General features: G+C 39.2%; 4 protein-coding genes across 9 annotated transcripts in view; all 4 read right to left on the minus strand.

Annotated features, from left to right (window-relative positions):
• Positions 1-77: 77 nt before the first annotated feature.
• On the minus strand, positions 78-3,915 carry LOC147157878 (uncharacterized). 4 transcript variants are annotated; one of them, XM_086063165.1, is made up of 7 exons: positions 3,672-3,915; positions 2,849-2,950; positions 2,703-2,738; positions 2,469-2,621; positions 2,258-2,383; positions 1,507-1,539; positions 78-1,142 (listed from the first exon to the last, which is right to left on the minus strand). In XM_086063165.1, the coding sequence occupies exons 1-7, from the start codon at positions 3,892-3,894 to the stop codon at positions 508-510; spliced, it is 1,308 nt and encodes a 435-aa protein (XP_085919291.1). In that variant the 5' UTR covers positions 3,895-3,915; the 3' UTR covers positions 78-507. The 4 variants fall into 4 exon arrangements, with proteins under 4 accessions (XP_085919291.1, XP_085919289.1, XP_085919290.1 ...); XM_086063163.1 differs by having other exon boundaries at positions 79-1,142; positions 2,703-2,741; XM_086063164.1 differs by having other exon boundaries at positions 79-1,142; positions 2,849-2,953.
• Positions 3,916-3,917: 2 nt separating this feature from the next.
• LOC147157879 (progranulin-like) lies at positions 3,918-5,598 on the minus strand. The gene is made up of 5 exons (XM_086063168.1): positions 5,338-5,598; positions 5,091-5,228; positions 4,882-5,022; positions 4,485-4,631; positions 3,918-4,300 (listed from the first exon to the last, which is right to left on the minus strand). Exons 2-5 carry the CDS (start codon positions 5,226-5,228, stop codon positions 4,166-4,168), a joined length of 561 nt encoding a protein of 186 aa, XP_085919294.1. The 5' UTR covers positions 5,338-5,598; the 3' UTR covers positions 3,918-4,165.
• A 264-nt stretch (positions 5,599-5,862) lies between these two features.
• Positions 5,863-9,890, minus strand: fam133b (family with sequence similarity 133 member B). 2 transcript variants are annotated; one of them, XM_086063167.1, is made up of 11 exons: positions 9,746-9,890; positions 8,863-8,960; positions 8,582-8,660; positions 8,343-8,456; positions 8,234-8,263; positions 8,035-8,109; positions 7,625-7,723; positions 7,497-7,535; positions 7,316-7,387; positions 6,376-6,426; positions 5,863-6,285 (listed from the first exon to the last, which is right to left on the minus strand). In XM_086063167.1, the coding sequence occupies exons 1-11, from the start codon at positions 9,767-9,769 to the stop codon at positions 6,190-6,192; spliced, it is 777 nt and encodes a 258-aa protein (XP_085919293.1). In that variant the 5' UTR covers positions 9,770-9,890; the 3' UTR covers positions 5,863-6,189. The 2 variants fall into 2 exon arrangements, with proteins under 2 accessions (XP_085919293.1, XP_085919292.1); XM_086063166.1 differs by having other exon boundaries at positions 7,497-7,538.
• A 724-nt stretch (positions 9,891-10,614) lies between these two features.
• Positions 10,615-26,711, minus strand: part of cdk6 (cyclin dependent kinase 6) — a 30,780-nt gene continuing 14,683 nt past the window's right edge. For both annotated transcript variants that reach the window (XM_086062642.1, XM_086062643.1), the window contains 4 exons: positions 19,710-19,819; positions 14,758-14,808; positions 14,532-14,667; positions 10,615-13,264 (listed from right to left, as the gene is read on the minus strand). In XM_086062642.1, coding sequence (XP_085918768.1) covers positions 13,112-13,264; positions 14,532-14,667; positions 14,758-14,808; positions 19,710-19,819 — 450 coding nt within the window. In that variant the 3' untranslated portion in view covers positions 10,615-13,111. The remainder of the gene's footprint in view (positions 13,265-14,531; positions 14,668-14,757; positions 14,809-19,709; positions 19,820-26,711) is intronic.

Genomic DNA, 26,711 nt, shown 5'->3' on the forward strand with positions numbered 1-26,711 from the left:
AACTCATCTTTGAATGGCTGGCCTCTGCTTAACCCACCCCTGGTAAAACCTCATAATGGAAGCCACATTTATTAAATATTTATTTTATTTTATTTAAAAGACAAAGTTAAAATGACACATGATAAACAACAAAAATCTAATGTTCCAAATTCTTCTTTACCTTACATTTCGAATCAAAGCCATTACACTCGTCTTACCCTACTAGTTTCACATAAAGAGGATGCATAATTGTAGCAGTAACAATATTACAAATATGAATTATTTACAACTAACACTTTATGCCACAATACACATATCTACAATCTATCTAATCTATGAAGTGTGTGTGTCTTTGAGTAGAGTTTGCGTGGACTTCCTCCCACATTCTCTAAACATGTCAGGTTCATTGTCGACTAATAGTCCATTGGCGTGAATTTGTATAGATAAGTGTTTATTAGTGCCGTGATTGGCTGACAACCTCAACCAATGACCTCCACGGGGAGAAGCAGTTTCGAAAAAGGATGTGTTCTAAGATAACGTCATGACATCCAGAGGATTCCGTCTGTGAAACCTCCAATGATCTTTCAACCGGGTGGCACTAGAAAACTGCTTGCCACACAATCCACATTTCTTCCTCACAGTATGGCTTTCCAGATGTTGCACTAAACTCTCGGCGTCCTTCATCTGTTTGCCGCAAATCCCGCAAAGGGACTTGTTTCTCAAGTGAGTCCACACGTGCGATTTCAGTGTGTAGGTGTAATGGAAAGTCTTTCCACATACTTGACATCTATACACTCCCGTGTCACCCTGAATGGCAGGTTTCTGTTTTCTGTTTAGAGTTAAAGGGTTCTTCCTGAGTTGCTTTTTCTTCTTCTTTGTCGTCGTCGTCGTCGTCTTTGACATGAGTGGTTTCACACCTGATGAAGGGACTTCTATTTCGTTGAATTGCTGGGCAGAAGAGTCCGCGTAGAGAAAACTCGAGGCAGAGTCTTGGTCCCTATGCAGCCCAAGACTTTGTCGTCCACTATACTGGGGTGCTTCAATTTTAACTGGAAGAAGTGGGAACTTTCGATCCTGGAAGACAAACTCCTGCTGGCCCCAGACATCAGAAGTGGGTGCAACATCCGCTTCAGAAATAGGGCTGAATGGCATATCATTTATTTCTAAAGGAGGAAGCAGAGGAAGAGCTTTCATCATGATGCACAGAATCAAATTTGTTACATTTGTTGTTGTTTAACATTAGATGTCTGTGTTTTTTTTGTTCATCTATTTTCCACACTGAACATCTATAAAGTCTAAATTTCTATATCATTAGGACAAATTTTAGACCCAACTACATTTGCTGTACTTAAGAGACTGTTGATGATAGTAAAATTGGAAGGACAATGAAATGCTCTTCCATTAGACGGCAGAAGGCACCTAATAAACCTGCGTATTTCCACATACAATGTATACTTGTTACATTTTTGTTTGGTGCTGTGACATTTTTCTAATGTACAATGTTGTGAAACACTGCTGGAGACGTACCTGCGCCTTGGTTTGGATGATGTATCGGGAATCCTGTAAGGTAAAAATGCACATAGGAAAATAAATGCGTTAAACAAGCATTGAAATACTATTTAACTCATTCACTGCCATTGACAGCTGTAGACGTCAAAAATTAATTTCAACTATTTCTATTAGCTTAACATTTTTCCCTACTTTTGTTAACAAAAGTATGAAAACCTAGATTTGTTTTGTATTACAACATATATAAAATGTGTAATTAATCGTGAATTAACTAGTGAAGCCATGCGATTAATTACGTTTTGAAATTGTAATCGCCGGACGCCCCAAATTTTTTAATAATCTTTTCTTAAAAAATATATATACTAAAAAAAAAAAAGATTTTTTTTTTTAAAGAAAAGATTATAAAAAAAATTAGGGGCATCAGGCGATTACAATTTGTAATCGTAATTAATCGCATGACTTCACTAGTTAACTCACGATTAATCAAAAATGTTATATCTGTTCTAAATGTACCCCCAAAAAATCTAGGTTTTCATACTCTTGTTAACAAAAATGGGGGAAAAAATTTTAAGCTAATAAAAATAGCTCAAATTAATTTTTGACGTCTATAGCTGTCAATGGCAGTGAATGAGTTAATGAAGCAGCAAGTAGTGATAAATGAGCCTATACATACATATATCGACATACTATATTTTTAAGTGGAAATATTTCATTCAATGCACTCACATTATTTTAGATCAAAACTGATTTTTCAATTCAAATTGCTTACCATGCTTCTTAGAAATGTGTCCCACAAAGTTAAATCTCCGAGTTAAAATCCTCTCGCAGTAAGGACAATGATAGTGACATCTGTTCTGGATAAGATCTTTGCACGTGCATGGAATAATGAACCTCCCTGAAATTTTTTTTTTTTTAATCGGACATCATTAACATTTCAACATTGCAGGATTATGTAAATACATTTCTGTGTTGATGCTTACCTATTCCGTTGTCAGTGAAATGAATAGCAGAGGAATAATGCTTTTTCGTCAAATGTAACTTTGTGGCCGGAGTGGGCTTTATGCAGTAGGGACAGTTGTCACCTAATGCAAAGTTTAGAAATTCTGTGTAGGATGTGAAGGTACCCTCCACGTCTGTAAACAAAAAGAGCTTCACGTTAGTGGATGAGAAAGCTCAGTTTCTCGACTATCAACTAAATGTGCTTATCACATTACGTGAAGGACTTGATACATTTGGGTCAGGACCAGGTCCTGCTGGAGAGAAGACGGAACGAAAATAAATACTTGAATGTTTTGGAACAAAAATTGTTTTGTTGCATAGTGTCATTCAATACATTGTCGAGTTATTAGCACATCCTCACCACAGTTGTGAGAGTCGGTGGTTTGAATCCGGGCTGCGGCATTTCCGTATGGAGTTTGCAGGCTATCTTTGCGCGTGTGTGGGTTTTCTTCAGGTACTCCGGCTGCTGGCCACATTCCAAAAACATGCATGTATTGTTAGGTTGATTGAAGATCTTAAATCGTCCTTAGATGTTAATGAACTGTTGATATCGATACTTTCAACTCCTTACTTTATATTAAAAAAATAAGCTTGTTTATATCATGTAAATATGAAGAAATTGTCAAATTAAGACAGTAGTGGGGTAGCAGAAAGATTTAGAGACATGAAGGATGTTAGAGCAGACCACATACACTTGCTGTTGGCAACAACAGTAGTAGTTTAATCGTTGGTATATTTTTCATTGGGGGAGCACGCTATACCAGTAGGTGGCGGTAATGCATGTAAATGTCTGCCAAACGCCATAAAACTACAAGAAGAAGAAACTCTCAGGATGGTCAGTTGGACTATGCTGCTACCAACAGGTCAGTGTTGGTACTACGATAAGTATCGTGGCCGACACAGGACAACAGACCTTGAGTACACCACATGCGCTACAGGAGGAGAAAAAACACATTTCTGGCAACTTATTCCGCGTATCATGTATTCCGCCTAAAATAGAAAGTAAATGAAAGCAAACGCATACCAAAAGTAAACTTTTATGTGTACTCAAGAATGTATACTGATGGCCAATGGCGTCCAAAAAGCTACTAGATCAGAGACGCCTGGCGAACTGCATTTATATTTTATACACAATGTGACGCTGTTGCTTGTTACATTGTATGTCTACATAATGTTGAACCAACCTTTCCGTGGGAATTTATTGTCTTTAATGAGAAGATCCAGAATCGAACAATGTCGACAGTTTTCTTCCTTCAAGCGGCGTGCTTGCTCTTCGTATTCGGTTAGCGTTTTGTCAACAGCACCCAATAATTCAGAAGCGACAGCCTTAAGTCGCTCGGAGATAAATGCTTTAAGCTCTTCCAGTTGTCCCATCTTTCTACACAGAGCGTAATCGTGGACGTCCATTGCAGGAAGTGATTACTCCAAAGTGACGTAGCATTTCCGTTAATTTATTACAAAATAAAACAAGCAAGAGGGGGTCCTCAATTTTCTACGGAGGTAACTAGATCACGACAGCGAATTTTTATTTCAGATGGAACTTACGCTAACGACGTACATTTTTAATGAATAAAAAGGAGAACAATCACACATGTATTTTGAAATGTCTAATGTCTAATGTCTATGTCGTTGATTCAAAAGTACATTCTATTTGAGAATGGGAATTGTAACAACAGTGTCATTGCCCATTTTGAACATGTTCCTGTATCCACCTTGTGGTTTGATTCATGTTTCTTCTGGTACATGATAAGGGGGAGATGTTACATGTGTATCCATATTCACAGCAGTGCTGACCATCTGCACAACACTGGCCCTGAAAATCAAAAGGCAGTCTACTGTTAGAACAAACTTGTTACAGAAATATTTCCAATGAATACAAGTCTAATAATCGTTATTTTGAAATTGTACTCCTTTTATTTCAGCTATAGCAGGTTGACACCAGATATTAATTTTCTGGCCATGTTTGAACAAACTGAAAGTTAATTTCGGATCCATACCAGTGGGTAAGGACAGCAATTCCAGGATTCTGGTGACAATCCTTTGCAGCAAGATGTGCCTTGTGGGCAGAAGAAATGAGAACTGCAGCGGATGACTCCAAACTCAAGCTCGCTGCCACTGGCATCGACTTCAGCTTGAACATGTGTCTGCAATAACATAATAAAACAATGACAAACATATTGCTACATATTATACAGGCTTACTTTAAGCCACAAAAATACTCTTGTGCGTCAATGTTTTTTGTCTGAAATAATTAAAGATAAGACCAAATATGACACCCCCCCCCATGTAGTGTGTATTGCAAAGATAATCATTGAACACGTTATTGTGGTTGTAGTTTATAAATGTATAAGTAAAAAGTGCCAACAGTTTTTAATACAACTGCCACTCACTCACCTTTTCAATGTTATTGGTGTCCAACATTGGTTGAAATTTAGAGTCCATCCATGACTTGGTGACTCTCTCACACAACTTGGAGAACAAGTTACAGCGAAACCCTGGAGGGCAGCAATGGGCCAAGTCGGGGCAGCACACAGCCTGGACATTCCCAGGAAATGCAATTAAAACCAGCACTAAAGCGCTTCAAATAATTGGTGTGAACTCACATCGGGGTATCCGCAGCAGCTGTATCCCTGCTTGGTCCGGCAGCAGGTCGTGTACTCAGGGCAGATAGTTTCGTCGGGACATGTGACGTTACATGTCACAACCGCCCCGAATGCCAGCCACACACTGAGCCTCAACATCTGGAGTGCACAACAACCAAAATATTGTAAAATGACCAGCAAGAAAACAATCTGAAGCTTTTAGTCCAAATTTCAGTGACAAAATAAAAAGTTATGCGTGTTGACTTACTTTGCCTCGTTTTCCCCGCAGCTTCCTGAAGGTCAATCAGCACACTTGTGTTTGTGTCAGGTTAAATCTTCTCACTTCTCTTCATTGAAAACCGAAACCAACTTTTACATCACACCCACCCCATCATGTGACATTCAGATTGCGAAAGTCAGCCACGCCCCTAAATGTAGCACAACTTTGAAAATGGACTTTTGAAGCTTTGCATCCATATTGCCTTCATCTAACCGCCTCCTTGGTTAGAAAGCCATAGTCAAATCTTGACAGGTAAGTTTACAGTGGTGTCAAATAAAACACCTGTGTGTAAGGGAAGTTCTGAAACACGGGACGGTTGGATACTTTTACTCCTTGCTGTGTAAAAGGCAAAGATAAAAATGTAATTAACACAAGTCAATTTCCACATTTTTACCAGGTTGGTTGCCTGTTCAGCAGTTTAATAATGAAAATAAAACATGGCAGGTAACAGTAACATCAAATGATGGATGGAGGTAGTTGGGCTACTAAAGATAACCCTTCAAAACATCATCCTTCAGTAACCGCAATGACGGCCAAAACGTGACTTTATTCATGAAATCCCAATTCATACACGGGCACTGTTGTGCAGCAACGAACGGAGACGTGTTTTATCGTACAGGTCCAACTTCAATATGAGGCTGGCATGCCATCAAGCGTTGCGTTCCACATGCGAAAGATAAGCAGATAACTCCTCAAAGGGAGAGCTCAGTCGCACTGGAAAAGGCTTCACAACCTCAGCACAGCACTGCAATTGCCCAAATCGGAGCTGGATGCTTCTGGTGACATAAAAATAAAAATAAAAGCGAAAATAAGCACGAGTAGTGAACAGTCGAGTTTCAGCTAGTCCAGCTCAGAATCCGACTGAGATGCCGCCTTCCTTTTCTTTTTTCTGCCGTGCTTCTTGTGCTTCTTTTTTCGCTTTTTCTTTGACTTGTCCTGTGTTGAGAAAAAAAAAAAAGAAGTTTGGATTTGTCAGCTAAAACAGCTTGTGTCAAAGTGTTGGAACCTTTGGTACGGTATTCTTACTGTGATTTTGTCTTTTTCCTCACTACTTCTCTTTTTCTTCTTGGTGTCAGCCTGCGAGGAGGAAACCAAATAAAAACCACAGAAACAAAGGAAGTCTTGCAATAAAACAATAACTGTTTCATAAGGATAGACTTTCTGACTGCGATTAAGTAGCCTTAAAGCAACACTAAGGAACTTTCAGTTTATGTTGATTATGGCGGCGCCTAATGGACAGAAGCAGTAATGTTATGCCTGAAAGAATACCACATTTTGCATGAGAACAAGCGCATTGTGTTGTTTTTTAACTCAAAAAATTACTTCCGTCTTTGTAACGAATGGGGAAAAAGGGAAGTGTTCTTTTTTTGTGTGGCAGTGTTCCTAACATCCACCGCAAAGTAAAAATTATACAGGCCCCCCTCAGGCCATGGCAAAGGTACCGTTCAACTAGTTTTAAGTCGATGTTTCATCAGAAGAGTTGTGAAAATATTTGATTCCTTATTGCTACTTTAACCAACAGCATAAAAAAGTAATTAGTGATAGACCGATAATCGATATTTCAAGCCGATATTCATTTGCAGTAAAAGAGAAAATAGCGTAAAAAAATATTTTCAATTTTGACATACAGAATTGGCAGATTTGTTTAAAATGTATTTTAAAAAATTGCAGGGCGTGTCCAGGGTCATCAGCATGTGTTAAGCAAGTAAACAGTTCCCTAAAGTTTTCTACTCGGTCTATCCCCAACTGTAATGTATGTTTCATTGTCGATTACAGTGATATCTCGACTTTTCAAATTGCTTATTGAGTTTCATCATTGCATCTTCCTGTGGTATGTATGCATAAAATCCATACTTGAAATTTGGATGACACAGAACCTGCCCCCCCAAAACAAAATGTGTCAAGTGCAAAGTGTGCCGTCATTGTGGATCATTTGAGTATTTTGATGTGGCTCTTTAATGCTTACCACATCATCTCCATCTGACTCGGCAGACGACTTTGCCTCACTTTTTATTTTCCTTCGACGGCTTTTGTCATCCTAGGCGACAACATTTAGCACCTTAATCAAGATTCATAATGAATTTGAAGAAATTAAGCATGCACAACGTCAAAGTGTAGGTCGGCGCATTGAACAAGCTTTAAATCACCTTATTGCTATTGCCTTCTTCCTTGATTCTTTTCTTTCTCTTCTTGGGGCAAAAAGAACATTCGGTGTGAATGTTGGCATTTTGTCAAAATAAGTCTCACAGTTATTGGAAGGAAGAAAGAAAAAGACCTTTCTTTCAGCATCCGAGTCTGCATCCGAGTCATCCGACGCTCTCCTGGCTGATGACTTCTTTCTTTTCCGCTTTTTCTTCACAGTCTTCTTTTCGAGCTGTACACACACACACACAGACAGACGTTCAGATGAAGTGGTCACAGTTCACTACTGATACCTCCCCATAAAAAACAAACAAAAAAAACATGCATTCAATAAAATAAGATCACACTCCAGATGCAGCCGCACATATTGCACATACGAGCAACTACCACGTATTTATTTCTTTTGGGGTACATTCAAGAAAACTAAGTTCCCTTTAACTTCAAATGTGGCCAGGGTATGAACGACTCTGGGTTGAACCGTATCTACTGTAAATATGTACTGTGACTGCCCCTCGGCTTGAAAAGCATATGGTTGTGGCTTACCTCATCTTCAGATTCTGAGGAGGAGCTGCTGGAGGAATCAGAACTCGATGAGGAGGAGGAAGAAGATGAAGAATGCTTGAGCAGAACACAATAAAAGCGGGGTTCATTAGATTTGAAGGAACTTGCTCGTTTGAAGAAAGAATAACTTGACTAAATATAACGACAAGAAGTGCGGTGAAAACTGGAGGTCTCCCCTCACCCTGCTGGATTTCTTCTTCTTCTCCTTTCTCTGGACACAGATTGAAAGGTTAGCATGACATATTAAGGATATTTAAGCAAGTGATTTTTTAAACGTGTGTATACTGCACCTCCTTCTTATCTTTCTTCTCCTCTTTTTCCCGCTCTGCTGTCTTTTTGTCTTTGTCCTTGTCGCTTGCACCCAAAAGCTTTTCACGGTTCTTTGCCAGCTCTTTCTTCCATCTCTGTGAACAAAGACATTTTTTAACAAGAACTTGTACATCTAAAATTCAAGATGATTATTTTCATCAGTAATTGCTTTAAATGAACACACAATGTTTTTGAATAAGAGAAATGTCGATTTTCATACCTCATTCATTTTGTCTTCAAAGTCAGCCAAGGCTCGTGAGCCTTTCTTCTTCTTCTCCAGCTGTTCCTTTATCTCTTCCCTGATGACACACAACAATTATCAACAATGATTTAACAAGGTGGGAAACTGGACGAACAATATCAAACATTCTAATCACATAAATCTCCACATATCAAATACCCATTTAAATTATGTCTACAAATCCAAACACATGACATTGTATTTGATGTTGTAGGTTCCACTGTATGATTTACTCGACAGTGTTTCTCTCCTATACCCACCATGTTGGTCGAGGTCTGCCTAAATAATCCTGTATGGTCGGTCCTGAGTTTTGTACCGGCCCCCTGGATCGTGCAGCAGCGATTGGATTTACGTAGGCCTAGAATGTTAAACACACCGCACATTTAACAAATCTTATGTAAACAACATGTAAAAAAAAAAAAAAAAAAATTGATAAGATACTTCAGTTAAACCGTGAGGGAAAATAAATTATTTGAACAGCAGTGTTATTAACACATGAACATGTATTATTTTTTTATTACAGTAGTAATGTCATAATTAGTGTTAATATTTGGATGTAAAACTTTCATAAATATAAAACTAACAGAAAAACAATAAGTACAGCAGTAATTGAGTGTGCACTTTAGTGCCACGTGACAAATTACTGTATTCTTACGCCGCTGCGCAAACTCAATGGCAACCTGAGACCGCGTAGGTCGAGGACCGCCTTTACGCCATCTCATGACAGAAGCTTTGTTAACAGTAACACAAGTACATTAAACAAAAATCAAAATCCCCATGGCATATGTTGTTTTTTAAGGGCTACACCTTTTTTTTGTATCGCTATTATGACGTGAACGACATCCAAGTCGTGCTAGCGTATTAAAAGCTAACCCAGCTATGCAACACAATAACATACTGTCCAAATATAGAGAGCTAATTTTACATTCTTCTGCAGCTACGTGCAGTAGTGCTAAAGTAAGCGGCGTGAAATTAATGACAACATAAAAAATAGCTTCACTTCAATGGGGGATGCTGGCTTAATTCTGTCTTTGGTTTAATTAACAGTAGTGTAGGCCTATCATAAGCGCTCTGTTGTGCTGAACGGAGCTGGTCGCAAGCTATTTTGTCGGATTTACTCGAAAACATGACACAGTAACTCACCACTCGATTGTCTCTCTTGCCCATATTGACCTAAATATAGGGGAGGAATCCAGCAAAGATCAAGAACATTTGTGTTTTCTTCTCGATATTGGCTAGTGGCCACATCAAAACCACTTCTCTTGCTAAACGCTTTGTCTCCTTCTGCGTTTAATAATAAGTCGGGCTAAGTAAATCTGAGGCGTTGCTGCCACCCTCTGGTCATTTTTTAGATTGCATGTAGATTGTACAAAAACTTTGTTTAAAAAAAAATAAAAAATGGTATCCACTATCTGGAAGAAGGAGCAAAAATACATTGTGTAATTAATAAGTAAAGCTACAGTAATGATAAAAAAACAAACAAGTTTAGACTAATTTACTTATGAAGGTAAAAGGATCCTTCCCGCCTGTCAATTATATACATTTTGATAATAATAATAATAATAAAACTTAACTATGATAACTTTACTCCCCATTACCGCCATCTGAACCCGTTATTACTTTATTAGAGACACCTATACAATCTCCTGTTATTGTAGTTTTCACATCACTGCAAACCAAAAGCACAACAATTAAATAATAATAATAAAATTAAAGTTCAATGAGTAGCTGACAAATGATAGGGTCAAACTGAGCATTATCTATAGAAATGTAGACACAGCTCATGGAGTAGCAGTCTTGCTCACATTCCGTGTTGAGCAACTGCATGCAACCAACCCCCTTTTTGTAGGTGTCAGACATGCCACAGTTTGTAGCTTTTTGCAGCTCTTGCTACCTTTAACTCTGCTGTGCCATCCATTTGTAAAACTTCCAAATGACACCTAGACCTCATTTATTATATCCCTTTATTTGCAGACGAAATGTATGTCATGTATAATTAGAACGCAACACAATTTTCATAAAAAGCGACTTTTTATTCAGCTGGTAAACAATAAGAAGACACCAATTTTTGAATTCATTCAATAATACCGTGATTGTTGTGTTCCGAGTCACGAAAATGTGACGCAGGAACATGTGAGATTTGAGTTGCAAAGTGGATCGAGCTTTAAAGTTTCAAACTGGAGAAACCTCTAAAAAGCTCAATTGCGGAATTCAGTTTTGCTCATGTTTGAAATGTGATACTGTTACTGGCTAAGAAAAAATATATATACAGTGATTGTATCAAGTTTAAAGGCTAAAGCAGTCATTACCAAAACTTCTATAAATCTATATATTTTGAGCTTTCATTGCATTGTACGAGTATGTCACGACAGATATGAGTCATTTCCAAACAGAATGTTCACACAGTGCTTAATCAAGATGATAACGATTTGTGGATTATGTTCACCAATTAGCAATAAAAGGTTGCTTTTGTGGCAACACAGTTCATACAGGCAGTTATATTCAGACAGTAATGACTACAGTAACATAACGTGATAAATAGGACTGACAGTAGGATATGATCAATGGCATGATCATTGGACAGCTTGAAGAGAACCTGAAAGAGTTGCAATGTGGTCAGTTAGTAGCCGGAGGATGTGCAAAACTGTGCGAAAGGTTTGGACACCCATACCAAAAAACCTGAGAAAGAATGACTTTGTGTGTCTGTGTGTGTATGTGTGAAAGTATGTATGTGTGTGTGCTAGCAGCACGACCAGTTTAGAGAAAGTACACCAGTGTTAAAGTATGTTACTGTTCTGCGAGAACTACAATATAGAAAAATACATCTCTGCAACTTGCTTTTTTTCCCTTGCTGGTAAAAAATACAAATTGAACATTACGGGAAATAATGGGGGGGGGGGGGGGAAAGTTAAGATATTTGTGCATAAAAAAAAAAACACGCACATCAATTTTCAGCCACTGTCAAGCTGAAAGAAATTCAACAAGCACCCGCAGAACCCGCCAGACATTTTCAACAGACAAAATACTCTTGCCGTACAACATTCCACTGACCCTCACTATGCTACCTGATCCACTTTTGTGACACTTCTATGGGCTGACGATGCAAATATCAAACAGTTTCTATAATTACTGCTGCACTACAAACAGTACAATACAGTCATCTAGCCATTTATACATTCCGTACATCGTCAATTCATCCGTACACAGGTTCAGTAATCCTCTATAGAGTTGGTGGAAGATTACTTTGTGCCCTGGCATCTTAAAAATCAAGTACACAACTTGATAAAACATGCATATAAGACTTAGCAAATAAAATTAAAATTAAATACAGAATATTGGTAGAGTAATTTTATGCCAAATGTATTGATGAATTGTGCTGGTGCCACCTATTGCAGGCGTGTGCGTTACTGTGAATATAAAAAAAAAAAACGGTTTCAAGAGACCTTGATGGCTAACTATCACCGTCAGAAACATCAAGGGAGTGGCAAGAACATTTCATTTCCATCATTGCCGCAGCACCGGAATCAGCCCATGATGACGATGAATGAATTTAAGTGTGCTTGACCCCCAAAGTTGCAACGACCATTAGAATCCTGCTACTGGTCTGCAGTTGCGCGGGGCAACCTCTGGATGGCAGTATAACGTTTGCAAGGCCTGCAATGATGGCGGCACAAAGTGGCAGTTAGTCATGACTCATTTGTTTGGTGTCTACAGGAGCATCAGTGCACACTCGACGTGTTCGTAAATGCGACCATGCTTGTGCTTCGCAAGTCCATAAAAGTAGAAGAAAAATCAATTTTAGGCATCCAGAAGACTGAAAGGGCCTCAACACTGGTCACACAGTGGCTGCTGCATGGAGTCTACAGTCCGTCCACTGATTAGTCCCAGTCATAGAATCGTCTTTGCATTGATAACGTAGTCAATCATCAACATTTTAGAACCTAAAAGCAGCGATTTCAATCCATCAGTTCATGGAGGAGGGTAGCTTTTGTGCATATCCGGGGGGGTGGGATGTCCTCAATCCTAGCATTACCTCCTGAGGACTCTCCTAGAAGGGTTTAAGACCGTATACTGCACCCGCCACCCGATCGTTCATGCTTTGTTAACACGGTGAATTACAGTGGATTAAATTTAAGGTAGATACACCTTGATGCGTGATTTTTGGTAATTCATACACACGTACTGTATCTTCTGGATCTTATGTTCAACTTGTAAACAAGGAAGCAAATCTTAAAAGATCAAATTTTGAGTAGTGGCAAAATGGTAACATTAAAAGTGACAAATACAAATGGTAGATATTCCAAAACTTTGACATACTATAATTTCAGATGAATACTTGTCTTGCATCATTTTTGTGTTACATACTTCAATTTAATCCACTTGATAGCTTGTATCATTGCGCTAGGAGTCATCATTTAAATCTGTTTGATTGATCAATCAAGCATGATCAAGATGGAGTTTTGCCGGGTGAATACTTTTTACGGACACGGTGAGGGACAAGGAGGACTCTCAGGCAGTCCTCTCTTCAATAGTGGGCTTGTTGCTGGGGATAGGCTGAGCCGCATACACACTTCTACTGAGGCTGTCCACACTTTGGAAATAAGGGTGGGTAAGTGCTGCAAATGCAGATATCCTCCTCGAGGGATTGAAGGCGAGGAATTGCTGTATAAGAGGACACACAACAACAACAACAACAAAATCAGCATTGACATCAAAATGATCCCCAAGCAGGTGTAATATGCATGCCAGGCCAATAGTTGGCGATGGCACAAACATGACATGGATTTTGCACACCAGCTACCTCACTGAGAAAACGTTGGAGACTTTCATTTTCATGTAAAAAAAATAAATAAATAAAATGTTTTGATCTGGAAATAATGTTTTGAGGCGCCCCATATATTTACTGTATTTATTTTAATTTAACCACAAACAACATGGTGAGATTGTTAAGCGAGCAGTAGATTGCATTGGCTGGTAAATTATTATAATAAAAGAGAGGAAATTAGTGACCATAAAAGACAGAATATGGATATTTGAGAGGCTGTTAGCAATGGTCATCAACCTTGCCTGTCAAAAGAGCCATTTTAGGCCAAATAAATAACCAAAGTGTGTTAGTGTTAGTCTAATGTACTGAGGGCCAAAGAGCAAATTCGAGGTGCACCATAACATAACTGAAAATATGAAACACTTTGAGATTCTTTTTCTTCTACCTTTTGTCTTTGGATTATTTATTTAGTGGTAATTTAAATGCCTTTCTGTCAAATTTCTGACAAAATAATTTTCTGCCTCTCTTCCTTTCTTGGACATTTTATGGTTATATTATTTTATTTTTTACTTTTAGCTATACATTTTCTGACATTTTTGGCAATCTTGTGGACATTTGATGGTAATTTTGGCTGATCTCTTTTGTTTTTTGGACATGTTATAGTTACTTTTTGAACAATTTCTATACTGCCTTAAAAAAAATCCAACTTTTTTGTTATTTTGTGTACATTATATGGTAATTTTACGTTTTTCGTTTGCCTTTTTGGACATTTTATAGTCACTTTTTGGACCTTTTTAGGTAACCTTTTCATCTACCTTTCATCTGTCTTGTAACTTTAAACTGACATTTTGGAATATTTAATTATTCATTTTTAATCTAAATTGTTAATTCATTCAAAGAATATTTTATATACATTTTATTATAATAATATATTTTTTTAGATCCACAAGGGGTCACAGGAGAAGGACTAAAGAGCCACATGTGGCTCCAGAGCTACAGGTTGCAGACCCCTGCCCTAACCATTGGATAGTCCATTTCTGCGACAGAGACTAAATGCGCAAAAAAAAAAAAATCATACACGATTAAATCGAGTTAAGAGAATGAATTAAATTCGTAAGTCAAGGTACTGCCAATCGTTTTCAATACTACTTTATACATACGTACCAATAAGAGGGCCCGCCCTTGTTCGTCTATGTCAGGAACCAAGTCTTCTATTGGCTTAGCAGGCTGTGGGGTGAAGGCACTCTGTGGTAGGGCCACCTCCTGTGGCCAGTCCTCTGCTGAAGGTACCCCAACAACACTGTGGGGATGATAGTGGATATGACAAACCTCCTAATCATTCACTCCAAAGGAAGTGAACGGTCACCCATACTGATATGCAAATACTCACTCAAAAATTTTCCCCAGCTGATCAACATCTGAGTTACCACGAAATAGAGGTCTGCAAAGGAGGAGAAACATTTGATTGGCGCTCGCTCCTGCTCAATGGTAAGTGTTGAGGTGTTCATACAGATTTTATGTAGCTCATACAAAGCGTTCGTTCTGTACTTCTTGACCTAGTTCTGATTGTAAATGAGCAAAATATATATGTAAATACTGTGGACTTGTATTGGTAACGCGAGTGAAAAAGGGAGGAGAGCGGCAGCAAGACTGCTGGTGGTTCCTGTGGCTTTGGCCCGTCTTCGGAAGGCCGTGGGCGTCCATGCCTGCTTTGGCACCCGCGCAAATTCCAGTAGTCAGCATCAGACCAAGTTTGCCGTCGGTAGCACGGGACGGAAAAAGCCTAAGCGCGCTTACTCGCTTTCTCGGTGAATGTAAGTCATAAAATAGGAGGGAGAGGCGTGCGAAAGCAACATGTGATTATCCGAACAGAGAAAGACGCATGGGAACTAGACCTTCCTGCTGAAGGAAACAAGGAGGTGTTGATGTCAAAGGCTTAATTTGAACAATACCCTTTGTGCCCAACAAATGTGCTGCTTCTGAAAATATGTTAACATGTTTTATTTTTAGCCCATAACAGATGATGTCAAGATAGACCAACTCAACTGTTGAGTTGCTGCCGTTCATCTTTGCAAAAGTAAGAACGATGCTTCGAGGAAGGTAAGCAGTTAGACCGGGCAGACTGTGGCTTGGCACTTGCTACAGTAATCATCACATGCATCAAAGTGTTTATTAAATGAATACGGAATTTGTTGCAGCTATTCATAGCCGCTATTTTTTATCTTTTATGGCTTCTTCAAACTATACAGGCCTCTGAACAGTTTTTTAAGCCATTTAATCAGATCATACCAAGCCAGTTTTGAAGATTCACCTACAGCAAAGTCATCCTGCCAAAACAAGTAGGGCTGATAATTCTGAGAGGTCCATTTTTAAACTTGCTGTGGTTTTAGCGATGGCCACAGGCATGCACACACACACACAGGCAAGAGTCCGGTCCACATTTGCAGACGTTGTGCTCGTATGAAGCAAAACTGGAATGATTTCCCTGCATGAGCATATACTGTACAATGCGTATGCCCCCCCCCCCTTATACACACACAAGCATATGCTGGGCTGGGAGAGTCAGCTGAGTCATGCTTCCTTCAGTGCCAATATTCTCTGTCCCGCATTCCCCTGCAGCAACCCCTGGAATGCCTGTGTGTGTGTGTGTGTGTATGTACATGTGTGTGTGTGTGGTTGCATGTGAGTGTCAAGTCAAATTAGGTGGGAAATAGAGAGAAAAAGAACGTTTGATGTGGTGATGCATTCCCCCCCCCCACACCTAATTTTAAACAGTAAAACATACACGTGCGCTTGAGGTGTTGGTGGATATTTATCAACAGAAAAGCCTCTGGCGTAACAGACTGTGAGAAAGTCAACATGGATGTGAGGCTTCTGCCGGACCATTAACACAACACGGTCGACCTTTTAAGATTAGAGGAATGTCAACAAGCAGGCGGCTTTCTTTTTCTCATTCACTTCCATCCATGACTCACCCTGACACAATCCTAGCCATGCAAATGTGGACTTGTATGATATTTGCTCAAATTCCTTTCACAACAATGTAGTCATCACAAGAGGCATTAAACTTGCCCAGGGCTGATCTCTTGATGTTTATGGGCCTCCGTATTTTCTTCAGATGGAACATGCGTCTTGCGCTGCATCGTAAAATGTCAGGAAAAAGGACTGACGATTTCCAAAATTTAGATTTACTTTTAAGTTCCTTAAATTACATGCGATTAATGACCGCCGCTTACTTGGAGGAATTCCAGTCGCAATGCAGCAGACACGTCCACGTTAAATTTGAGCAGTAATAAATGTAATAATAATGCATATATTTGTGGAGACTGGGGTCAAGTTGTATTTTGCAATTACATTTTTTTTCAGAATTTCACAAGTTACTTCATGTTAAAGATTAGATAGCTCTTAATATGAAAAGAAAAATGCACCGAGCTGTCACCAACGTCTTGCAAATGCAATTATGCCATCTACTGGCAGAAAAACGACCTCAACACAAATCAATATCACACTTGTTTTTTATCTTACAGTACATTTTTTAAACTCAATTTTATGAATTATGAAATTACTGTATCAACGACTAAAAGATGCAGCCATATTTCTATTAGTTTAACAATTGTTCCACTTTTATGTTAACAAAAGTAAGAAAACTTATTGTATTGTACATTTACAATAGATATACAATTTGTGATTAATCGTGAATTAACTATTGAAGTCATGCGATTAATTATAAGAACAAATTGTAATCGCCTGACACCCCTAATTTTTTTCTCTCCCCCAAACCTCACATTAAAGCAATGAGTACAGTAATGGAGAAAGATCCCGCTTGAAGCATCAAGTTAAAAATAACCGACAAGTTCAAATTAAGTACAATTAAAGGTTCTATATCTAAGAAATATTTCTTTCTTCTTATCTTTTATTTAATCTGGTAAAAAAATAAAAAGTTAAGTCAAGTCAAGTAATCTTTATTTATATAGAAGTGTAATTTCTCCCTAAAGGGGAAGCCAACCCCCAAAATGTATGTTGCATAATATGTTGTATGTGCCTCCACTCGTCTAAACACAGTATTGTGATTGATATGGTGTTTGTGGAGTATAATTAAGCAGCAAACTCCACCCATTTGTATCCATCGGAAGGGGCGGCCATTTTGCCACTTGCTGTCGACTGAAAATGACATCACAGTTCAGCTCAGGGCTCAGATAACGACCAAACACGGCTCGGCTTGTGAACGTCTCATGACCAAACTCCGAAAACAGTGGTACCATGATTGGTTGTTACCTTAGCAACTGTATCATTTTCTGTCTCCAGCAAGTGGCCAAAATGGCCGCCCCCTGAGATGCATAAAAACGGGTGGACTTTGCTGCTTAATTCATATCCCACAAGAGCGACATCGATCAGTATGCCAGAATGGAACAAAAAGAAAATTTCATTTTGAGTGCAGAGGAATGTCAATCAGGATGCAATCTGATGAATACAAACAATTCAGATAAATAATTTCAGTGGCTAATATATTTTATTTGCGGCAGGAAGACGGCAAACAATAGCTTTCTCTTCCATTGTTCTGCCTTACTCTTTTACAGCGTCTCCCAGGTGCCCTTTAATCTCGAACAGGTGGCCTTTTAAAAAGCCACCTTTATCACCTTGAGAGCAAGGGAGTGTGCATGTGGGTGTGTGCGCGTGTCCATTACAGTGTTCTCGGCCGAGCTTTCAGTCCTTTAGGCACAGTTGGACAGTATAAAAAGTGACGTGTCATTACTTAGTAGGCTACTACACTTGTTGGACCTCAGACAATTTGTCAAAAAGAATTCTGGACATCAAACAAAGGAGTTGTACAAGGAATATAAGATATTAGGGGACTACTAATGAATCAGAAAGTCTAATAGATGTGACAACAGCTGCCGTTTGAATTAAGCTGGAACATAATAGACCAAGAGGAGCGACTAAATCTCTGTCAAAAGCAGAGGGAACAGCACTGTGTTGTTTCATTCAGATTTCTCTTTCCTGTGCATACTTGTTCACTCAGTCACATTTTGCCTTTCCACTGCATCTCCCTGCACACATTGCGGGTCTGTGTGTGTGTGTGTGGTGGCTGTGTGGGGACGGTTGGGGAAGGAAGTATAAATTGCCACAATACTTATCTGCACTAAAACAGACCATTACGGTCTGTTGGTTAACAGAAACATTTTTACAATCTTTAATATTCCAGACGCTAAAATGAAAATGGCGACCCTGAAAAACTTTTATGCACGTGAAGAAGAAACGCGTTTGAATGTGTTTTGGGGGAAAATTATGCTATCGGCTCGGGACTGCTTTCGTTGGGAAGTCAGTTAGACCACAAACTGACAAACACCTACTGTATATCAAGAAGCGGCGGCTCGAATCGTGTGCTGCAACCACAGCGAGTTGCCAGTCATTACTGGAATAGTTTGATAAGCTAACTGTAATGACATCTCAAAACGCAGCAAACAGATGTCACTTCATGAACCGCACACAAGTTGAGGAAACAACCAATCAGCGGATGAGATGATGAGAACTGTATTTGCCTATAAAACAATTTAGAACTTCAATGCGCAACATGGCTGCAATTATACAACTATAGGATGACTTGAATGCTGACCTTTACCTAAAAACAAGAGCTGGAAGGCATCTATTGGGGGGAATATTATATCCGATGTGCTGCTGTTTTGGTTAGCAACTGGGCTGTTTATGTGGATGGCAGCATTCTCTCTAGCAACTAACTGGGGTACGAGGTCTATTAGCGGGAAAACCACTATTTGAGGAAATACTATAACTGTCTGACAGCAATTTATAACAGTACTTCCTCCATTTGAGGATTTGCACCTGGTACAGTGTATTAATTAACTTAAAGGGGAAGTCAACCCCCCACATTTTTTGGACAATATATTCTATGCAGCCCCACTAGTCTAAATGCGGTATTTTAGTTAAAATTGCGTTAGTGGAATATAAGTGAAGCAGTCAAATCCAACAGGTTTTATCAATATCAGAAGGCGGCCATTTTGCCACTTGCTGTCGAGTGAAAATGACATCACAGTTGCTCAGGTCTCAGGTAACAACCAATCACAGGCCAGCTTCAGAAAACAGGTGATCTGTGATTGGTTGTTAAGCAACTGCGATGTCATCTTCAGACGACCGCGTGGCAAAATGGCCGCCCCCTGAGACGGATAAAAACGGCTGGATTTTGCTGCATAACTCAAATTTCACAAATGTAATATTAATCAGAATGCATGTAACATATTATTGTCAAGAAATGTTGAAGGTTGACTTCCCCTGTAAAGGGTGTGTGCAGAACGAACTTCCGTTAACACACGTCACATTTAGTCTCACCTTCTTCTGAACATCTCAGCAAAGATGCAGCCGACGCTCCACAGGTCCACTGGGGTAGCGTAGCTGGACTGCAGCAGCACCTCTGGGGCCCGGTACCACAGTGTCACCACCTACAGCATTCATAGAGAACATTTGTCAGATTAGAAAAAGGGGAAAGCTAGCTCTCTTTTTTTTTTATGTCACACAATCCAACATTCCATTAAAAATAATATTCCATCACAGTTACTTTTTCAGGTTCCTTTGTGCTTCTCTAGTGGAAGTGATGAGTGTGTACAGCCGTAGCTTGCACAAAAGCAGCGACATTGTTATCAGCGGCAGAAAGGAAAGCCTCCAGATACAACTCAGTGACCCCGAGTTATAATGGAATGGTTCCAGGTGCTTTCCTAAAAGCCAGGATTGATCATCAACCTGTTGCTCTTGTTCCACCTCCCCAGGCACAGCGGCGCACTGATCAAAATCAAAATGTGAGGACCAATAAACAAAGCGAGTGCAGTGAGTCACCTACATGTATAATGGATGTATTCGAATTGGGTTTTATGACTGATGTTTTGAGAATGGAAGGTAAACAAGGCCCTCGTCGCTGATCATTTTCAAGGTAAATTAAATCATCTTAAAAACAAGTGTTAAGTATTTTCACTCAATTTAAGGAGCAACCTTAAACATTTCTTGACAATAATGTGTTATATGTGACCTCACTAGTCTAAACATGACATTCTGATTAATATTACATTTGTAGAATATGAGTTATGAAGCAAGATCCAGCCGTTTTTGTCCATCCTGGGGGGGGGGGGGGGGCATTTTGCCACTTTGTCGATTGAAGATGACATCAATATGACTCAGGCAACGGCCAATCACAGTTCACTCAGTTGTCTGAAGCTGAGCTATGATTGGTTGTTACCTGAGACCTGAGCAACATTGATGTCATATTCATTTGACAGCAAGTGACAAAATGGCCGCCCCCTGAGCTGGATAAAAACGTCTGGATTTTGCGGCCTAACTCATATTCCACAAATGTAATATTAATCAGAATGTCATGTTTAAACTAGTGAGGTCACATATAACATTATTGTCAAGATTTTTTTTGGGGGGGGGGGGGTGACTTCCCCTTTAATGGATTAGGCTGACATACCAGTCCCATTTCTACTTTTAAACTAATACTATTAATAGACTTGAGGGTTGCATTTTGCAGATGTGAGATACTCTCATCTCCTGTTTCCTGCTTAAGTGGAAATGAGGGAGGAAGCTGGGGCAAGTTGGCACTGCAGCCTTGAAACGCTTGTATACATGCAGTGATGACTCAAAATCAGAAGACTTCAGCATATTTCAGCTCAGTGTACCTCTACAGAACACTTCCTTTGACTTTTTGAGGAAGATTTGACCGCAATGTGTACAGGCAGTGGTTTAATGCAGGGTATATGCTGGTAACTTTAGGCATGATGACTGATGAGCCAATTGGAGGCAGAGAAGGGCGGGGTCATGCTCAGGAAAGTAATCATTCAAATACTGCCCTTAACTGTAACAGCGGCCTGGAGTTTTAGCTCAAAAGGAAGCACTTTGCACTAATACAGCAGAGACTTGATGGCTGTGTTGGTCCAATCTCAGGGGACTGTTTTTCTGTTTTATTTTTGTTCATTGTTGAACAAATACTGTTTTGCAACTTTATACTGTATATTTGCCTCATGATAAATACAGTTTTCTAAATAAATAAACCAAGTCATAATTGTATTATTGTGAGCAAGTACAAATTATGGATTTTTCTTACACATATTTTCTAAGGACGTTTTTCTTACTTAAAAAAAAAGAAAAGTGAACATTTATTGTTTACCCACATCTCCTGGGACCACTAACCACTGTGTACAGGTATGTTAACACAGTTAATCTACCTAGAGTTAATGGTGAGTACAACATTTGAATGTTTTGATATGCAATAGTATAACTTTTTACAATGAAATGAAAGTTAAAAATGTCAAAGCTTAAATTAAAAAAATATATATATTTTATGATGGCCACAGTGAGCTTTTCTTTGGAATCGATCATTTATAAATATAAGATGGCAAAATGTTTAATTCAGAACATATTACTTCAACGCCAATTATTTAGCAAGTAGAGCTGTCAAAATTAACAAGTAATCGATTGTCTAATTAATCGACAAAGATTTTAATAATCGCGTAATTGTTTGGAGCCCTCTTTTAATTTAAAATTGTCCAAATCCTCAGATTTTCAGAATATCAACAGTCAGTAACTGTTCAGTGATTTCTGTAGTCCTTCATGAAAGTGTGTGTCTGTGTTTAATCAAAATAAGACATTTGCAAACACCTATTTTTACTTTGACTTATTTTTTTTATAATTACTATACGAAGTACAAAATAAACAACAATCACTGATTAATGAACAGCAATTGGGGGAAATGCTTTTGTAATACATTTTAATGCAAATGTAAAATGAATCTGAGTTGATTACCTCATTTACTGGCATAAATTCATAAAAAAGAAAAGAAAAGATTATTTAAAAAATTTGGGGCGTCAGGCGATTTTCATCGTAATTAATCGCATGACTTCACTCGATTAATTAACTCACGATTAATCACAAATTTTATATCTGTTCTAAATGCACAATAAAAAAATTCTAGGTTTTCATACTCCTGTTAACAAAAGTGGAAAAATGTTAAACTAATAGAAATAGTTTATAGCCGTCAATGGCAGTGAATGAGTTAATCGATTGAATAATTGATAGATTAATCTATTAAAAAAATACTTGATAGTGACAGTACTATTAGCATGATAACTTTAGTTTTGAAATGTAAAGAGAGACGAAGTATTGTGTATAGATAAATATAGTATAAAAAAAAACATACTTAATTATGACACTTTGCAAATGGTCCATTTAGTCTAACTATTGTTACCATTTGCAAACTTTAAATGTGTGTGGTTTTCATCCACTCACTGCATTAAGTATGCAGCCCTGCAGATTTAAAAGTAATACGAGGACGTAGAGCCTTCTAAGAAGAACCACAGACCTGGAGCTTGCAAGTATATCCGCTGCAGTGCAATTCAGGTTTTCGAAAACCGAAAATCCTAGCCACAAGCGCAGATATCACTCGTGGCCCCACACACAGGAAGAAAGATGGGGTGACTGACATTGACAAGTTGTTGGAAGCCATTTTTTGTCGCAGTCACTCTCTGGTGGTCTCTCATTATGCTTCTGAACTGCACGATAAACCCAGTATAATAGCTTCTATTGTAAGCGCTTCCTGGATGAGACCCCATACCATTACGTTCTCTTTTTTCAACTCCTCCATGCGCTCATGTTTAAATCCCACTTTCTTCAAGTGAAGTTTTACTGTACATGAAGCTGCGCACATTTGAGTGAAAGAGGAAATGTAATGTGTGACAGTGTTGAAGACATAACCCTAACACCCTTTTCACACACCATTTGTCACTTTCAAAAAAGGCACATCATTCTTCAATTATGAGTTGTTGTTTTTCTCTGAAACAGATTTTATGGAGATCTTTTATGGCAAGTCATTTCTGGGGGGGTTCTGCCTATCTCCCCCCATTTTTGTTTGAGTCACTTTGTAATTTGGTCTACATCAGTATTCCTGCAAATGTTGCATGAATAAATGGTCATACACTTAAGACAGGAAGAAGGAAGTTAGAGTTTTGTTTCTAAGCTCTGCTGGTCTATGTTAGTCTTTCTATTGGCTGCTTTCTTCCCTTCTTCCATGGTAACACAAACACCAGAGGGGGGTCAGACAAAGCTGAGGGAGAAAAACCTAAAAAGTTAGTCAGTATGTGTGCGGTGTACGAGGCTGACTCCAGATTAAAGGACAACATTCTGAGCATTCCTTTCAGCTGAGAGCATCCTCCCCCTCACCGCCGCCAACACTGTCCTCCACTCTCACTGCGGAGCTCTCTGGCCCGGTGGACCTCCTGGGTCAGACCTCCGCGGCCGCGCGACTTGCGCAGCCTGGACCCGTGCCATCGGCGTTCTGTGCTAGCACAGCGTCGGCGGACAATAGGCTGCATGCATGCCAGTGTGTGGGCGTTTGTTAGTCAATGTGGGAGTGGTTGCACGTGACTTGAGTGAGCACCTGCCTTTGCCGGGATTAATATGCGTCAGTGTTCGTGAGAGTGTGTGTGGCTCTAAATGAATGCCAGTTATCTAAAACATGTGTCTGATGTTTTAAAGCCTAATTGCAGTTAATTATCTATCATGCCTGTGGGTAATTTAACATTAAACATACTCAAGATAGTTGATAGCAGAGATCAGTTGAATGTGTGTGGCTACTGACATAGCCATTGATTTATCTTGCACACAGTAAATAGAGGGGCCGCACACTAATAAATAAGGAATATGGTAAAGAGATTGAAATTGAAAAAAAGTGCACAGTTTGGTGCTGTGGCGTTTCTCAGCTTGCACACATTATCAGTCTTAGGTCAGAATGTGATTACATTCCTGAGAGCAATTCAGCACAAATTAAAGTCTGCCAAAGTGAATCTCAGAGGAAAGGGGATAAAAGGTTCAGGGTGTGTAGGCAAGCCACATATGGGAAGAGCAAAGGATATAGAAATAATTATAATACTGGAGCTGCGAGCAGCTATAAAAAAGGGCCTGTGCAGCCGTGGCCACGTTGGGGTACTGTCACGTAGGACAAGAACCCGCTAAAATATAAACATTTTTGCCAGGCGTTATGTTTCAAGAGTATTCTTTAAAATATGATCTCTGTAAAAGGCCCAAAATTCTCCAAATAAATTCAAAATGGTGGGTTTAGCATATGGCTACATAAGTCTATTCCACCCAATTAAAAAAAAAATGTAGGTGAAACATACAACCGCGAATGCTTCATTAAAAAATTATAGAGGGCGCTATTGAGCCATTTATTGAAAACTGCACAATCAATTTGTAAAATATTGATGTATATGACAGGTGCGATGTGAGTGCAAAGTTTGATGAGTTTTCACCCATTTCACAAATTTTTAGAACCTCAAAAAAAGCAACAACGTGTGCTAAACAAAAAAGCTTTCGATAACTTTTCATCTTGAACATCTGAAGATGAAAAGTTTGAAGAAGATCGGATAAATCATGTTGGAAGTGTTTGTTAAAATATCGCCTCTATAAAAGTGCAAAAAAAATTTCCACTGTAAACAAATATGAGGGACTTCCTGTTAGGTTTAGCATAAGGCTCCAAAATACTTTTTTTGTATGTTGAGAGCTGTTATATATGCCATTCAATTTCCGTGGCTTTAGGTGAAACGTACAACCGGGAATGCTTCGTTGAGAAGAAATTTTCAAATGCTAAATTTGATGCCCCAACCCTCAAAAAGCTGATTCTTTGGGCAGAATATGAAATAAGAATTCCCCCCAAAAATAACAATAGGGACCTCACAGATGATAAAAAACACAGTCTACAAGGTTCTCACCCTGAGAGTCCAAACAGGCCCCATTAAGTCTTGCAACGACAATATTTCATGACTCACTCACTACTTTCCCCCTCTTGTTCTGCAATTTATAGTCACAACAATCGCACCGCACCTGGCCAAGAAAGGACATAAAAGAGAGATTAAAAAGGAGATATTGATATATGGCTGGAGTGAAAAGTGCTGGAGCAGCAGACAAACTGTATACAGTAAAACAGACTGTTGCCAAAGTATGCACAGCATACAGGAATGCAGCATGGGGCCCTCAGCAAGTGAAACAAAGACAGCACAGTCAGTGGCTCTCTCTCCCCTGTGCTACCACATCCGCACATCATTAGCTGGAAAATTCCAGATATATGCCGTCATTTCTTCTCCCCCCCCCTCCTCTTCCTGCTACGGACACAGCTTCCATATCCCGTTGCACTTTTGTGTGTGCGCATGCATGACTCCCGCTGTTTAGAATCCCCACTTGGCCAACTGGAGCAACGCCAAAGACTGGTGACAATTAATGTCGTTTCGGCCAGGCCAGAGTGTGATGCTATGTGTGTACATGCACACGTGCAACGAAAAGAAGCACAGTGCACGTGAGGGTGAAATGTAAATAAATAGAAAGAGTGAAAGCTAGGTCATTACCTGCATTTGAACCTAATCAGTATATATATGTGTGTGTGTGTGTGTGTGTGTGTGTGTGTGTGTGTGTGTGTGTGTGTGTGTGTGTGTGTGTGTGTGTGTGTGTGTGTGTGTGTGTGTGTGTGAATGTACCAAACTAAACGTGCTAGCTAAAGTCGTGGGACAGCTCCTTCGCTCTTGGCCGCAGTCAAAGCATAGAGGCTTTTCCTTTTTTCCCATGTGGAGCTGTTTGAGGAGATATCTAAACAATCCCAGTGTGTGCTACACGTGCTCTCCTGCGTTGACCCCCCCTCCTCCCCGGTTGCCTGCCTGGTCTTCATTGTTTCCGTTTACAAATAGCAGAAATGCATTCAAGCAAAAAGGATCAATTCATAGAATTCGACACTGACCAGTTTCTTATTAAAAACCACAAGCAGATATTCGTGTCCTAAGTCTTTCTTGATGTGCTACCGGATATATAAAATGGCGCATATGGTAGAGATTTTAGATCATAACTGTCGATTGTGTTCATGAAAACACATTTAGAAGAACCATTCTTGTGTTTTCAGGGCAGGAAACATGGCTTTAATTTGTTTATGTCGCCTGGGATGTGCTTCTCTTTTTTTGCAATTGTAGAGGGACAGCTTAATTGTTAAAAGGCCTTTAATAAGGGAAAAAATGATTCCTCCACTTTCACAAGAAGCGATGAAGATGACTGCTGCGTATCAGTAGGGATGTTAGATTTTTTTTAGACTCATACCAGTACGAGTATTCAATTGTTGAGTAGTCATCGATACCAAATACCGATATCACTAGGACATAAAATTCCCATAAAAACAATGAGAGATAATTTGAAACAAAGACATACAGTATATCCCAATATAGCATTTTCCCTAAAAAAATACATGAAATCAATGTCAATTTTCTATTCTTCTGTTTTTTATTTCCTGATCGTAAAACGGCCACAAGGCGATAC

The sequence above is a fragment of the Leptonotus elevatus genome, chromosome 19 (assembly GCF_054856555.1).
Source record: "Leptonotus elevatus isolate MCC_2025b chromosome 19, RoL_Lele_1.0, whole genome shotgun sequence".
Taxonomy (NCBI): Eukaryota; Metazoa; Chordata; class Actinopteri; order Syngnathiformes; family Syngnathidae; genus Leptonotus; species Leptonotus elevatus.

Coding starts and splice junctions, on each gene's coding strand:
- LOC147157879 (XM_086063168.1), bottom strand. CDS start 5,228: ATGTTGAGGCTCAGTGTGTGGCTGGCATTCGGGGCGGTTGTGACATGT. Junction 5,023..5,090: donor GCTGCTGCGGATACCCCGAT/GTGAGTTCACAC, acceptor GGGAATGTCCAG/GCTGTGTGCTGCCCCGACTT. Junction 4,632..4,881: donor ACACCAATAACATTGAAAAG/GTGAGTGAGTGG, acceptor ATGTTATTGCAG/ACACATGTTCAAGCTGAAGT.
- fam133b (XM_086063166.1), bottom strand. CDS start 9,769: ATGGGCAAGAGAGACAATCGAGTG. Junction 8,457..8,581: donor TTGAAGACAAAATGAATGAG/GTATGAAAATCG, acceptor CTTTGTTCACAG/AGATGGAAGAAAGAGCTGGC. Junction 7,724..8,034: donor CCTCAGAATCTGAAGATGAG/GTAAGCCACAAC, acceptor GTGTGTGTACAG/CTCGAAAAGAAGACTGTGAA.
- LOC147157878 (XM_086063162.1), bottom strand. CDS start 3,894: ATGGACGTCCACGATTACGCTCTGTGTAGAAAGATGGGACAACTGGAA. Junction 2,622..2,702: donor AAATGTATCAAGTCCTTCAC/GTAATGTGATAA, acceptor TTTTGTTTACAG/ACGTGGAGGGTACCTTCACA. Junction 2,384..2,468: donor TTTCACTGACAACGGAATAG/GTAAGCATCAAC, acceptor AAAAAATTTCAG/GGAGGTTCATTATTCCATGC.